General features: G+C 41.7%; 1 protein-coding gene across 1 annotated transcript in view; it reads right to left on the bottom strand.

Moving 5' to 3' along the window:
- The window catches only part of ACTR3 (actin related protein 3), a 61,855-nt gene extending 45,353 nt beyond the window's left edge, over nt 1-16,502 (bottom strand). Inside the window, exon 1 of the mRNA XM_077320275.1 lies at nt 16,256-16,502. Coding sequence (XP_077176390.1) covers nt 16,256-16,299 — 44 coding nt within the window. The 5' untranslated portion in view covers nt 16,300-16,502. The remainder of the gene's footprint in view (nt 1-16,255) is intronic.
- Between the last annotated feature and the right edge of the window lie 216 nt (nt 16,503-16,718).

Below are 16,718 nucleotides of genomic sequence, written 5' to 3'. Positions count from 1 at the left end.
TGGAAGCCAACTGGCAACCAAAAAAGCTGCCTCAGCAACAGCTGGATATGGGCCCTCCAAGATCTGTTGAAGTTCTTAGCAGAGCACAAGAATACTTACTGAATGTAATATATATGAATTGCACCTTTCTTTGAAAAATCATTTAATTGTTATGCAACCTTCAAAACATTCAGCAACCACCACAAAATCATAAAGGGGTGGTACTATGACTGGCCCAAGATAACTCAGCTGGCTGCATGTGGAGACGTTGGGAATCAAACTTCATTCTCTATATTAGAGGTCACTGCTCTTAAGTACTACACCACATTGACCCATTATGCACGGGCGTTTTAACGCACATTCGGGGTGGAATGGCGGCGACTAAAATCACCGATAACGCACGGTGCCGGCGGCAACTGGCTGCAGATGCGACGCACGCCGCCGAAAAAGCCGCGTTAGAGGAACGCGGGAGAAACCGCAGCTTCCTTGACAACCAGGGCCCAATCAGACGCGGCGCCAAAGGCGCCACGTGCATAATTGGGGAGTTCCGGGTTCAGCGGGGCAGAGGCAAAATCGAAGCAGCGGGTGGAACGCCGCGTCAGGCGGGAGGGCACCAAAGGGAACGGGGACAGAAAGGCGTCCGGAGATCCCAAAGGGGAGGGGAAGCAGGGGAGCCCCGGAGGCAACGGGCCGGGGTGCTGAGCACCAGCGGGGAAGAGGGGGCAGCACGTCCCTATGAGGGACGGCACAGAGGCCACCGCAGCGACCACCCACCAATCCCCGAACCCTCCCCCAACCACAAACGACAGCAGAGGCGAGGGGGTGTGTGAAAACAGACGAACTTTATAAAATATTAAAACAGTGTACAAAAGTGCAAATAGTAAAAAACAGTACAAACAAGGGAGAACAGCAAACACAATACGCGAGGGGGATACAGTAAGAAAGGGGACGACCTAGGGGGCAGATGGAACGGGGCAGCAAACAAGGGGAGGGGCGAACCGGGAGGCAACTAAGGGGATGGGACCGCGGCGACACCCGAACCCCCCAAAGTCCAGCTTAAGGGAGGCGGTAGGTCCACAACGGCAGCTCACGTGGGTGGCGAGGAGGGTCCGGCAGCACTGGAGTCCGTCGAGGCATCCCCTGCAAGGGGGCAAGAAAGGAACCCGGTGAGGGCGTCGGCCGTACCAGTGGTCCCTAGAGGGCCATGACGGCAAGGCGCCGCAGAACGGCCAGGCAAGTGGCCTGGGTTCGCGCAGCCGCCCGTTGCCGCCATACACACCCTCCTGACGACGCAACATCCATGTGGGCGCTCCAGCCTCTGCCCACATGAGGTCCAGCAAGTCCGCATGGGGAGGAGGCGGCCCTGGAGTCTCAGCAGCAATGGCCCGGAGCGCTTCGAAAAAGGCTGCCCGCAGCCTCTCGAACTTCTCCCGGCATTGCCGGGGCGTCCGGGAGTATCCAGCAACCTCCAAATAAGCGGAGGCCCCACGAAAAATGTCGTGGCAATTGACCAGCTGGCTGGTCATGAGCCGGCGCGCGTGGCCCAGGGACAGGCAGTGGAGCAAGAACAGCTCCACTGCCCTGCATTGCCACCGGGCCCCATCGCGCCGCTCCCGCCAGCTCCGCAGCATGGTCACAAGTGACCAGCCATGCCCAGTTCCCGCCCCTTCCTACCACGCCCCGTGGCGTCCGGCCCAGATTCTCGCGAGGGGCACCGGGACTGCCCCGCACGTCCTCAGAGAAGCCAGCAGCCCCCGGATGCCTCGCTTCCTCTGGGCTCCGCATCGATGCCTCGACACCCACCGCTCCGGGTTTTGCCGCCGCCGCGCCCCGTCCCGTGCATAACCGGTATGCTCCGCGTCTTCCCCCTCCGCGTTTTCTATGTGACCCGAATTCGCCGTTTCGGCGGCCGTGCATAATGGGCCATTGGCTCTCATTTTTATGGACAAGAAAAAAAGAGCAAAGAATAGACATGTCACAATTTCATCACATTAATTTTTGTCTTCTGCTGTACAGTTCATAAACTATAATCCATAAATGTGATGAAATTGTGACATGTTTATCCATTTATATCAGGCTTTGCTCTTAAAACTAAAATCAATTCTACATTTGCTTTGTTTAATCACTAAAACCACACGTCATCCAATCATTTTTTCTTTCCTACTGGAAGTCAATAAGAGACTTCCAATTAATCATAAATGAAGTTGTTGTCTTCTGTCTGATGTGCCATAAGTTTAGCCATTTCAGCAAGTTCTAGCGTCTTCACCCTGTACTCTGTTTTCAGTAAACATGTAATTTCCCAATTCTGAGCATGTAAGAGTCTCAAACACACTGTCATATACAAAAACAGAGTCTTCTAATTATTTTTCAGCTTCTTATCTATCAAACCTAACAAAAGCACTTCCAGTATCACTTGAAAGTTAATCTTTAAAATCTTTTTCATGCATGAATTTGTATCCAAAATGTCCATGTTCTACTGCAAGTCCACTACATATCTCTATAATTTGTTCATATTTCCAGCATTTTATATATTTTATATACATTTATATACATTTTATATATTCATATATTTAAGGTTAGAGCTTGGTGTAAATTTAATCCCCTAAAGCCACATTTTCCCCTTTGTTCCATTGGCATGTCATAATCCAAATTCTTGCCCTATTTAATCATACAATTTTACCTGTTCATTTTCTAGATCATATTATGTCAATAAATATAAATACATTTTACTATAACATGTTCATAAACAGTTTTAAAGTACTTGAAGCCATACATTTTCTTATCAACTTTAAATATTTCTACAAATTGCACTAACAATTAAAACCTTCTTTTATTAATTCATCCCTTGGTTTCATTTTATACTCTCCTTGAGAAAAATCCAATATATCTTGATAAGTTAACCACTTATCTTTCATTACAATTTATCAGCTTTAAAAGGCTTCTTGTGTTGCAATCCGCAATGGTGTTTTTGAATGTAGACTGGATTTATATTTACTCCAAATCCTCAAAACTGCACGTCTAAGATAATGACTTTTAAAATCAGCATTCACTTTGACTTTGTCATACTATAAATATCCATGCCACTCAAACCTTATATCATAATCTTCTAATTCTAATGATCTTTTCCCCACTCCCAATAATATCCATCCATTATTTAAATTATAAAAAGCAAGATGCTGCAAAATATATTTTGAAATTTGGTAATCCCAAATTCTTGAGAATCTTGTAATATTTTATGCTTAAATATACAAGGCTTTTTCCCTTGCCAAATAAATTTTGATAAGTCTTTTTGCCATTGTCTTAATGATACATGTAAAATCAACACAGGTATTGTCTAAAAGAGAAATAAGATTCTAGGCAAGGCATCAATTTTAATCACCATAACTCTCCCCGGAAATGACAGCTGATTCTATTTTAACAGGCTCTTTTAAACATAATTCAATGTTTTAACATAATTCTTTTGAAATTTATTTATTTATTTTAAAGCCAGCTACTCAACCAAATTCTTTCAACTTTGTCATTAAAAACTCTATTTCCTTCAAAGGATCTTCCAAAGTCAAAACTAAATCACCCACAAAGACTCTTAATTTAAAAGTTGGTTTTTAAATCATTATACAACCAATTCCCTCATCTTGTCTATTACTTCTGTTCAAAACAAAGGGTATCGAGTCCCTTTTTATATCTCATGCAGTTTATTTAAATCTCCATTTACAGTTATATTTTTTGGCTGTAAAGAGTATATTGATTTCAGCCATATTAGGAAATTTTCTCCAAAGTTCATATTATCCAGATTCAGAGTCTTAAATTGGAAAGGCTAATTAAAATTGACCTTTTCTACATCTAAAACAATCATTGCTACTTGCTTCTCATTATGTTTTTCCAAGTCTTCCAAAATATCAAGAACTATTCTAATATTATCCTTTATCTTTTAAGTAAAAAAGAATCACTTTGACCTTCATGAATAAAGTTCTTTAAAATTCTTTTCAGTCTTTCCAATTGTAAACAATTTATAAACATTATTTAACATTTGTAGGTAGTGTTGAAATTGAATGTAGAAACCAATACTTCAGAGATGCACACAAAAAATTCTTTGACAGTCTACAAAATGGAAATAGTCTAGAGGAAACCACACTGATAACTCACAAGCCAGCACAGTTAGGCCAGTAATTATTAGAGCAGTAGCAGATATTAGGTTATTTACTTTTTAAAAAACAATAATACCTTGTAAATTGCCAAGGGAATGATTTTGCTAAGTGGACTGAACAAGTGTCATCCCGGTCCAATTCATTACACTTACTTACTTACTTACTTACTTACTTACTTACTTACTTACTTATTTACTTACTTATCATACTTTTATACCGCCCTCCCCGGAGGCTCAGGGCGGTTTACATTATAACAGAGAACCATACATAAAACAGTCTGTAGAACATGTACACTAATAACCAACAATTGCAACCAAACACAACACAGTATAACAATAAACAATCATAACACAAACAGGTCCAGGGCTTGTTGATGGGATTCTGAGGGGGGTGGCTTATTGATTGAATTCTGAGGGGGGGGGTGGGGGGGAGCAGGGGCCCTTGGTCGCTGTAGATTACATCTGGTCTCGGCCAAATGCCTGGTGGAGGAGCTCCTTTTTGCAGGCCCTGCGGAACTGTTTAAGCTCCGTCAGGGCCCTGATCTCCTCTGGGAGCTCGTTCCACCAGGTAGGGGCCAGAACAGAGAATGCTCTGGCCCTGGTCGAGACCAGACGGACTTCTTTAGGGCCAGGGATCCTTAGCTGATTGGAGGCAGTAGAGCGCAGAGCTCTTTTGGGGGCATAGGCGGGGAGGCGGTCCCTCAGGTACACTGAGCCCTGACTGCGTATGGCCTTGAAGGTAATTACCAGAACCTTTAGTCTGATCCGGAATTCAACTGGTAACCATTGCAGCTGATGGAGAATAGGCCGGATATGAGACCTCCACGGTGTTGCCGTGAGGATCCTGGCTGCTGCATTTTGAACTAGTTGTAGTTTCCGGGTCAGGGCTAAGGGCAGGCCTGCGTAGAGCGAGTTACAAAAGTCCAGTCTAGAGGTGACCGTCGCATGGATCACTGTGGCTAGGTGTTCCGGGGCCAGGTAGGGTGCTAGTAGTTTGGCTTGGCGGAGATGGTAGAATGCCAGCCGCGCTACCTTTGTGATCTGGGCCTCCATTGTCAGGGAGGCGTCCAGAATCACGCCTAAGTTCCTGGCAGAGTGAGCCGTAGAGAGCTGCACGCCATCCAGGGTAGGCAGGCGCGCTTCCTCGCATGGGCCCTTCCTACCTAGCCACAGGACCTCCGTCTTTGAAGGATTGAGCTTCAGATGACTCTGCTTGAGCCATCTCATCACTGCTTCCAGGCAGCTGGCTAATGCTTCTGGGGGAGAGTCAGGGCGGCCATCCATCAGGAGGAAGAGCTGGGTGTCATCTGCATATTGATGGCAACCCAGCCCAAACATCCGTACCAGCTGTGCGAGAGGGCGCATGAAGATGTTGAATAGGATAGGAGAGAGGACCGCTCCTTGTGGGACTCCACAAGTAAGTTGCCGGCGGCCTGATGTTTTCTCTCCTATTGCAACCCTCTGTCCACGATCCTGGAGGAAGGAGATCAGCCATTGAAGGGCTGTCCCTTGTATTCCAGCATCGACTTGCCTCAACTTGCCCCTCCTCTCTAGCTAATGTAGGCCCCACTTGACAGAACTAGGTATAAAGGCTGGGAGGGGGAGACCAGTTTGTTTCCCATTCTTTCCTTGTGGATTTTTTAAAAATCCAATGCAAAATTTGGGGGAAACACTGAAAAACATTCCTATAAACTAGCGATCCCCAACCTGTGGGCCGCAAACCACATATGGTCCGTCGACTAATTGGAGGTGGGCCGCAAAGGATGCCTTCTTCCCCCCGGCCCTTTACAACACACTTTGGGTGTCATTGTCTCCCATCACTCCCAGATGCACTATCTCGTTGCAGAGAAACAAGCTTAGGGTTCCCACTGATGTGTCATTGTCATGAGTTAAAATTTCCATGAAAATAAAATGTACCTTATATTCATTGTTGTGGCATGTCTGTTTCTTATTTTGAAGGGATGTTTAAACATTACCATAGCGATCAGAGAGCGTTAGGGCAGTGGTTGAGAGTAGAGGAGTAAACTAGCCCCCCCACCGGGCCTCAGTAAAATTGTCAAGCATTGAGTGGTCCCCGGTGATAAAAAGGTTGGGGACCACTGCTATAAACTATCCTCTTTCAAAATGAGTGAAATCCTTTCTGAAATAAGATTTTATTCATAGTATGTGTAAAATAAACTTTGATAATTGAAGACAATACATAACATTTCATGGCAATTCCGCTATAAATTTCTAGAGTGTAAACTATACTTTCAAGCATATATTTGTATAATCCATTGTAGAATAATTCAGTATTACATCATTTATCTTGATATACTAATATGCACTTAACCATATTATAACTATTTATATTTATCATATAATTTATATACTGCGCCTCACTGTAACATCTTGGGGCAATGTACACAGAATCAGAGGGGTATCAGAAAGGTACACAGAACATTTGCAACAATATTGCACAAGAAAAAATATATAAGCAATCATAACTGTACAACACATCGTTGTCACACCAGTTGAAAGGGGGTAACAGAAACAATAAGGGACATACTGGGTAAAGGTTGCCTGGCAAAGGGACCAGGTTGTAGGGATCCCCATCACTGGCCTCATCTGAAAGTCTGGTAGAAGAGCTCTGTCTTGTGGGCCCTATGGAACAGTTTGAATACAGATAGGGTCTTGATTGGGGAGCACATTCCACCAGGTTGGGGCCATGGATGTGAAGGCTCTGGCTCTATAGGACTATGTCCAATGACACTTTCTGTAACTTCAAATTGTGTTTTCTATTTGACACTTTCTTTTTACTCCACTTAGATGGGGGAAATGAACATCCATGCACTAAGGTAACACAAGGTCACAGGTCTCTCTAGAGTACTGGATGCATTCCCAGTCTTGCTTATAGAAAACAAAGGCAAGCCTCCACATTTCATAAATGTTCCATCGTATAATTTTACATGCTAAGTTACTAAAACAGTAAAATAATCACAGTAAGTATTGCATTTATTTCAATTTTTCCCTAAAAATGTCCTGAAATTTTCAGGTTACAAAATGTCCTGAAATTTTACATCTGTATTCCAAATCTCACAAACTAAGGTTGATCAGTTGCTGACTGACAAGGGACTTTGCAAGTGGGAAGCCAACTCCAGCCTCCTATGAACAAGTAATGCCATCAGGAAGCATTATGAGAGTATGAAGGTAACAGAAAAGAAAGCAAATGATGGAAGGAAGATGGAACTACACTGCGGAGATTCTTGTCCACATTCTCAATCTGTCATACTTGCTACAACAAAGCTAACAGATTGTCAAAGAAGCAAATAACAAGCATGCAAAATTATACGAGTTTACACCCAAGTAAAATTTTAGACAAAACACACAAGAAGAGACAAGTAGAAACAGGAATGAATATGAACATATTCTTAGGCTTTGTTTCAGCTTGTATTATCTCTACAGTGTAGAAGTAGGTTTCCCTTTTGAGAAAGAGAAAGGGCCTAGAAAGAGTTCTAAGCATAAAGGACATCAAGGGAGAAATTAACAATGAGGTATTTCAGCAGAGTATAAAAAAGATACTAGTATGAAGATCACAGGCAGAAAGACCCTGCTATATAAAGATAGATTCAAGTGGGTAGCCATGCTGGTCTGAAGTAGCACAACAAAAATAGAGTCCAAGAGCACCTTTAAGACCAACACAGATTTACTCAAGGCATGAGCTTTCATGTGCAGGAACACTTCCTTAGACACAAAAGCTCATGCCTTGAATAAATCCCTGCTACATAAGAAAGAGAAAGAAGTCAATGTAGGGATTGGGGAAGAATACTATAGGGTCTGAGCAATAAGAATGGTGAAATATTTTGTAAATGTGGGGTGGAACAACTGAGATTAGGACAGACAGCCAGGGAAAGACTAGAACATTCCATACCTTTGCTATAGTAAACTTCATATCAATTAAAAGACCTCCCTTGAAACTTGTTAACATAGACCATCTACACATATGCTAGTGTGTGTGATTAATTTAAAACTGTTTTCTGATAGCCTTATATCACAAGGCAATTTGCTAAAGGTATATTAAAAGAAACAAAAATGAAAATGATATGCAAATTAAAATAGCAATATTATAGCAATATTAGCATAAAGGTATAGAAGACTATATTTTTAGTTTTCTTAATTCCAATATAGTTTCTATATATACTAATGGAATACTGGTGCTGAGTAGTTGTTTTTTGTACTCCACTTTTTACTACCTGGAGTCTCAAAGTGGCTTCCATCTGCCTATCCTTCCTCTTCCCACATCAAGATACTCTGTAAGGTAGATGAGGCTGAGAGAGGAACTGTCACTGGACAGGAACTGTCAACTGGATATGTGGTATGGTTTAGTACCAAACATAAATATGAAAACAGGACATACCACTTAATGCAGCATCATATGGAACTTTGCACCTTGACATGTTTTTTAACAAGCCACAAACTGTTATATAAACATGTCTTTCAAAAGATGAAAAGGACATATTTGCATTACAGTAACTAGAGCAGGCTTTCTCAACCAGGATTTCTTGATAGTCCTGGAACACTTTCCGGAAAGGATAGGAGTTAATTAATGTGTTATAAGTTTTTTTTTAATTTGTTAAACATTTATCAGGTGATATGGCAATATATGGTCATGTCAAACTCTCCCTCCCTTCTATTAATTTGTACCAGAGTACCAGTATGTTACAGTGGAATATTAGGAGTGGGCTAGATTAGGAGTAGGTATAAATCTCCAGTCAGCCATGAAGCCCACTAGGTTATTTTGGACTCCTGAGGATTAAATTATGTTTACAAGACATTATAAAAGAAGTCTTAAAGTGAGCCTGAATTTATTTCTCCATATGTTCTTGACAATATTTAAGGTTCTTATGTGTTGAGTATTGATTGTCCTTGGGACTGTTAAGTCAAAACACAAGATAAAACACAGTGTGATGCAGTGTCATACTAGTATTTTGAAGACCAGGGTTTGAATCCCTACTTGCCCCATGGAAGCATGTTAGGTGACCTTGGGAAAGTCCCATTCTCTCAGCCTAACCTACCACAAAAGGGTTCCTGCAAGGATAAAATATAGGAGAGGACAATGGTATCATCTGCTCTGGGCCCACAATGAGGAGAAAGGTGGGGTATATATAATGAACAAAGTTAATATCTTAACTAAACACTTTACAGCTAGGAGTTACATCTCAAAGTTTCAGAGTGAAACCATACTGGTCTGCAGTGGAACAGCTAAAGTCAAGTCAAAGTCCTACAAGATTCAAGTCCAGTAGCACCTTAGAGACCAACAAGAAAAAATTTTGAGAATCAAAGTTATCTGAGAAAGGGAGCTCTAACATTCAAAAACTTATAACCCCCAAATCTTTCTGGTCTCCGAAACTAATGGATTCAAAATCTAGTCTGGATATCTTCTTATAAATATAAAATCCCTGTTTATCACAACACACTCTCAATGATGTTCTAAAATTCTGTAAAGGGTTATCAATCTCACTGAGTTACTTTCTCCTTTCCCTTTTAAAAGTTCATGATGTGCCAACTTCACCATAATTGCAACCACCCACACATTTTGTAACAATACTTCTATCTATAGAACTTCAGAACACTTCCATTGGCAAGCAATTAGCATTCCTGCTCCTTTCAAAGTGAAATGCAGTTTAAAACTGAAATATTTAAAAAAACCCTAAAACAACAGATCTAAACCAGAAAGAGATTAAGATTAGCTTCACATATTACAGAGAGATGGGAGTGGGGAAATAAAGCAACATACCTCTCTACCTCAGACAGATGTAAAAAGTCCAGCTTGTAGTGCTTGGTGTGAACAGTTGCTAAGGTTATAACACAGAATGCTTTCAGATCAGTGTAAAAAGATAAATCATGCGTGATTTGCACATTTCTTCGTGCCATGTTGATGGAATGTTTAAGTGTATTTATTAGAGCTGCTACATAAAATCTCCTAAGAGCCATATTTGATAAATCAACCATCCATAGGATGAAGGTACTGTGGAATATCTCAGAACAAATTAGCAAAATATAACCAAGAAGACACAATGTAACCAAGAGAGCATCTGACTCTGCAGGGGTGACCAATAGAATAGGTCCTGGACATTATTTATGGATAAACCATTTGTATTCCATCAAAAATGGCCTGAGTACCAAGAAAAACTAGGTGAAGACATTGCCTACCTCCAATCATCCACAGAGTGAAATTCTCAAATTTTGCAGAATCTGTCACTCTTATCTTCAAACAAGTCAGCACCATACCATTTGGCCACAGTTTTCACAGACAGAGGTTGCCGGAGGAGGGGAAGAAGATGAAGATAAAGGTAGGTTGGCTGGGGAGAAGAGAAGGAAGCAGGAAAGCTGGGCAGGCTATTGGCCTTTAAGGGAAGGGCAAGAGGAAACAGAGGGGGAAGAAAAAAATATATGATGCTCCCCATAAGTCCTTACAGTTCCCTGTTTGTAGATTTAAGACTTTTGTGCAAAACCTAGTTTGCAAAAAGATCAGTCTTGTCTGTTCATTGCTCCAGTCTCCAAATTTAAATATCTACTGATGGAACCATATTGAGAATCAAGATTTCTGATGTACATACAAAATCAGAGACTACCTGCAGAACATCTGTGCCACTTATACCGAACACAGTAGCGGTCAGTTTTAACATCATGTACCACAGATGCATCCGTGTTTCCAAACTGTATTAACATAAGTATTCCAATAACAAAAGGTAGTATAAACCAGAATGGTTACTCATTGATAACAAACATGTAGCAACAAGGAGTTCAGCAGAGGGTCAGTTATTACTATAAAGAACAACACTGAATACTAGAACAAAATTCAGCACTGCCACCAGAGTAATTAAAACTCGCTCAGTTTTTGCTATATAATATAGGTCTCAAAATTGTTAGCTCACAGTAAAATGCTAACAACATCAATTTAAAAAAATCACACTGTGAACATGTTTTAGGAATAGATTGGAGGGAATATACAATTAAGACACAGTCACATGTACTGGAAACCTACTAACCATACATAAATGACAACATGTCTGGCAGCTTTGATACTCACTAAATCGGCATTTTTCAGGAAGTTGCATTCATGCTTGGTGAATATACATATTGCTCCTACTTGCAGAACACAGCAAGCATACTACTGGGAGGATCACTAGTAAGATGTTCCCATCCTGAATCTGATAGGTGTGAGTTTTTAACATATGAAAAGGACTACAGTGAATTAGTAACCCAACCTTTACATTTCAGTATGCAGTCCTTGGGTATCTGATATTTAAGAAAACTTCCAGAACTTCTTGATTAAATGACAATCAAACACAACTAAACTTTATAATTACCTTGTTTTCAAGTTAAGTGAAGAAACACTTCTGCTCTTTGGAATAAATATACTATTACTCCCAGCCATGTAGTAATTACTCTATACCATATATTGAGAATTTATGTTTTCCTCTGTACATGGAATTATATTTTCTTGAAGTCCTTGACAAGTCATCCTGCATATTCGGAAGGAACCTTCTTGAGGTACCTTTCCCAAGATAACTCAAGGTTATCCCACCGAAAATTAACACAGGCCAAAATTGACTGTTCAGCAACTGTACATGAAAACTGTTTTAAACTTCCAGTTTGGACAATATCATCCCAACAAATTCAAACAAATACCTAACTTTAAAACATCCGAATGCATGAATATCTGTGGATTCTCAACCATTTTGCATAAATTTTACCTAAACAATACTTAATAAAAGAATAGATTTTATCCGAAATGTATATGAAAATCAAAATTAAATGCCATACTAAATTTATTGGAAAATGTTAAGAAAACAAAAAATGAATGATCAGACATTTTATGTAATAAGCTTTATTTATTGTTTATATTTCTATACCACCCACCCCTGAGGCTCAGGGCAGTTTAGGTGGAACTGAAGAACAGTACAAATAACATGATAAATTTAACAATAGCAATACAGTCAAAACAGAATTTTCTGATATATAGGATAGGATAGCAGAACATGCAAATACAAATGCATATGCTCTGTATATAGCTGTGCTCATATTTGGCTTAATTTACCAGAGATGTATCAAATGTGTTATACCAACCAAGCTAAAATGTCACAATAAATAACGGCTAGGGATGCAACAAATTCCAAGTATCAAAGTCACCATGGCACCTAGAAATGTCATTGTGGCACCTGGTATTTTCAGTAATTATTTTATTATAGCATTTCTCAGCTGAAGTACTAAGGGCTGGACCTTCCGTGCTAATGAAAAGGGGAGGAAAGGATCCATTTGTCTAGGATCATAGGACCCTCCTATAATAAGGAGAATAAATGGAAATAGGGCTATAAAGGTGACTGGATCGAACTATTAAATTATTTACAATTTTGCATCAGACTGTTTTGTTATATATGACATAAAAAGAGATGTTATTGTCAGTATTTCATTATTTGTAAACTTAACTCTACACCATTTGAGAGTAGTAGATAAATTCTTAACAAGTTACTTTTTATACCCAAGTATGCAATTAAGTGAAGATTTTAAAACAATGATAGGAATATAAAAAACTGGTGAAATCAGGCTAGGATTAGAGGTCAGCAACAAAACAAAAAGCTGTCAAACCAGGGTCATACTTATTTATATTTATTTAGATTTAATGGTGTGTGTGTGTGTGTACGCGCGCGCGCGCACACACACACCATTAAATCTAAATAAATAAATAAATATAAATAAGTATGACCCTGGTTACTAATTGTAAAATACTGGCAATTCAAATACAAAATCCTGATAGCAGAAAAATTAGAAAATTTGTCAAGACTCAGTTTAATATGTTGTTTAAAATTATAAAACAAGGTTTATAATCAGGGAGTAAATTAGAAGTGGGGCTACAAACCATGAATTATGCTATGGTTTAAAACTGTAACTGAATTAACAAGCCACAGTTTTGACCACTGCTCCAGCTCTAAGGACTTCTGCTTAACAGAGGATGGAAACGATGGATAGATGCAATATAAAAGCAGCAAAACAGCTCTAAACTATGACACACTTGTACATCTGAAAGGCCAAACCACAGTTTTGTGTGATGTTTGAATTGAAACTTGTTTTATATTCTGGAAAATCGAATCAACAAGATGTTCCTTTTAATTGCTACTGTGCCACATCCTAAGGCAGGCTTTCTCAACCAGAGTTTTGTGAATAGATGGGAGTTAATTTTTAATATATTTTTAAATTTTGTTAAACATTTATCGAGTGACAAGAACATATATGGGCATGCTGTGTCCCCACCCCACCAAATGGTCAATGATGGGCCTGGAGGGGGCGGGAAAAGGATGGGCCCTGGGTAGGCTCATACATAGTTATGTTTCCAAACCATATTTTGCACAATCATGCCAATTCTGGGGTTTCTCAAAGCCTGAAGAATGTTTCAGGGGTTTCTCAATGGTAAAAAAGTTGAGAAAGGCTGTCTTAAGGCTTTAACTCCATAAGAAGCTTGCAGACCTAGCTGAATTGATTAAACATTTAATGTAATACAGCACAAGGATTTGCAGTGATAAATATGTAAGGAGGGTAGGTGTGTCCCTGAATGCTCAAAGAGGATATGCAAGAGAACCACACCACATTGTACCTTCCTGTCCATTGCATACTTGCAAATGCACTTTTAGATATTGACTGCAGCAAACTCTAGTGTAGCTGCACTGCTGCATGAAGAGTAAATCGATGCAAACATGAGTCATCTTTATTAGAAGTGGGAGTTGTCAGTACACAAAACCTTTGCAGCCTGGCCCCAAATTTGCGGTGCATTTATGTAAGTAGCATTTTCTGCAATATGTTTTTTAGATCACATTAGCTCTTCCCGTTAAAACTTCTGTCATTCTTTTTTTGGCACCTGTTCTAAGTGTTGGTTCTACAATCAATCCCAGACCACAGGTCTAGAATTGAAGATGTTAAGATATGAAACATTTTGAAATTATAAAATCACAGCCACTGGTTAAGTGATATCATGTTCAAAGAAGAAAATATGCAGGCACTGACTTGGCAGACCTTGTTGAAGAATCTGGGATGAATTCCTGTGCTTCACACCTAGAATCTCAAACTGGGAGTCAAGGCTCATGGGAAGGGTATTGTGAATTCATATACAAGTTTAACCTTACAAATGAAAATGAAATAAAGAGGCCTCATAGGCAAGACCACAGCTTCTGGAAAAAACTGATCAAAGCAGAGGACTTGACCTATATATTATCTAAATATTTGCTTTAAAAAAAGGTTTGTTTCAGCATGACAGGACATGCCCATGTAAGTGTAACAGAAGAAAATACAGAATGTAGTTTAATTAAAAGTGCCAGATAAATTCTCCCATCACTACCACCTAATTTAATATGCTGTTTTTCCCTGATATGAACTGCCCTGAGGTCATGATTCGTCCTCATGAAAGCATATTTTTAATTTTAAAATTAAAAGGCAAGTTGATCATTGACACACAACATTTTATACTCATGCTTTTGTTAGATATCAAAACTGTACAGTGCACACAATGGTACAAGTTCTGTAACAGGATCTGTGAATATTCATACTAAAATATCACAAAAATCTTCTGTATAAGCATCATGGACACAGCCAATTAAGAGTATGCCTTGCACCCAGCTCTTAGAGAACTGATAGCAAGGATACAAAGTACTCACTGCAGGAAGTCTTAGCTTCCTTCAGTTATAACTTAAAGCTTTATGTTTACTGAACATCCAGAAGAATCTCTGCAAAACTCTCTTCTATAGGCATACATTTAGCCATTAAGCATTGCTATTTTCTCTCTGGTCACTCACCAAAACTTGCTAAATTTGAAAAGCTGGTTCTAAAAAAGATTTGCTTCAGGTTTGACACTGAAAACTGCCTTATAAGGTATAAAAGCATGAAAGGAGGAAGAGGCTTTGACAAAACTAAGGAAGTTCCTTTGCGCTTGCTCAATACAGAGGGTGGACTTTTTTTTTTGCACTCCCACACAGAGAAGTAATGCTGAATAAATGACACATATGGGAAAATCATGGCATTACAGAGCGAAACCACTACTCTGAATTTGCTTCATCAAATGAACAAACCCAGTTTAAAATATTTTAACTATCCTTCTTAATATTGATATACTGGGTGCACCCTGATCTTGTTGACTTTGTACCCAAGCTAAGCAAACGGCTTATGAAAGAGGGAGGGGGGACTCCTTTCAGAAACTGAATAGGAAACGCTACTTCCCGAAAAGGCAGCTTCCGGGGAAAATGAATGAACTGGGGCGGGGGGGGGGGGTCTTGAGAGAGATGACAAAACCTTAAATCAGAGAATGTTGATCTTATTGTGCAACTGCCCCCTTGAGGGGCTGCCCTTTTCCCCACGTGAAACCGGAAAGGAAGCGGAAGGACACACTCGGTTTTCATGCCATTGAACCAAGAATCCAACTGTGGCAATTCCAACCTCGCTTGCTTTATCATGGAAAGGCAAGTGACAAAAAAAGCTTTTCACAGAAGCTGACGCCACAGATGTGAGCAAGAACCAACCCCACATATTTAAAGCACGAAGGTGAGGAAACGGGAAGGGTGTGACACCCCCCCTTCCCTTTTCCACCGGTTCCCCTCCCACAAAACCACAATTCTGAAAGCGGGCGGCTAAAAGCGAAGTCCAGCCGACCGGATTCACTGATCTTGTCAAAGCCCATCAAGGAAAGGGGAGGGGAGGGCGACCACCCCCCTCCTAATGCCCCCCACCCCACCCCTTCCCCTCATCGGGCAAATGGGAAGCTGGTGTTGCAATCCGGGTGGAGAGCGAGGGGGAGGCTACCCATGTGGCGGGGAGGGGAGCGCCGGGCAATACGCGGAACACAATCCCAGGCTCGACTGGGTCTATTTTTAAGGCGAGCCAGTCAGGCAACCCACCCACCCACCTTCATACCCCCCCCCCAAAGGGAAAAAGAAGAACTGCGGCCGCCTCGCTTCCCCGCCCTCTCCATCGCCTCCACTGCCTGGACGCAAACTGTCAGCAGCAGCAGCAGCCGCCGCGGCCGCCCACGGCCACCTCGCCGCTGGCTGGCTCCTGCCTTCCTGCCTCTCTTCCACCTCCGTCCCTCGCGCGCGCCCCTTCGCTCACCCTGTGCCACAGTCCACCACGCAGGCCGGGAGCCGCCCTGCCATCCTCCTCGGGTAGAGACGGCGCTGGGGAAAGGTGCGGAGGACCCCCCTGGACTCGCTCGGCTCCTTCCACTCTGGGAGAGTGAAGCCACCCACTTCCGCAAAGGACCCAGCCAGTCACTCCCTGCCCCAGCCTCGGCCTGCCTCCGCCTCCCCCCCGCTCGCTCGCTCGCTCGCTCACACACACACGCACGGAGCGAGCGAGCCCAAGATGGCCGCCTCGGCCCTCCCTCCCAACCAACCAGCCTGAGCGCGGAGGAGGGAGGGAGGGAGGGACGCGCAGAAGGAGAGAGGGCGGGCGCGTCAACCCCAACCATACCGGGACTCGCACTGTTCAGGAAGAGGTGGGTGCGGAAAAGTGATCCGGGAGGGCTATCGAAATGGCTTTCTTTTCTCTCTATCTCCCCCTCCCTTCGGCTCCT

This window comes from Paroedura picta, chromosome 2, assembly GCF_049243985.1.
Source record: "Paroedura picta isolate Pp20150507F chromosome 2, Ppicta_v3.0, whole genome shotgun sequence".
Classification (NCBI taxonomy): domain Eukaryota; kingdom Metazoa; phylum Chordata; class Lepidosauria; order Squamata; family Gekkonidae; genus Paroedura; species Paroedura picta.
Note: the sequence above shows the minus strand (reverse complement) of the source record. Positions and strands in the feature narration are given on the sequence as shown.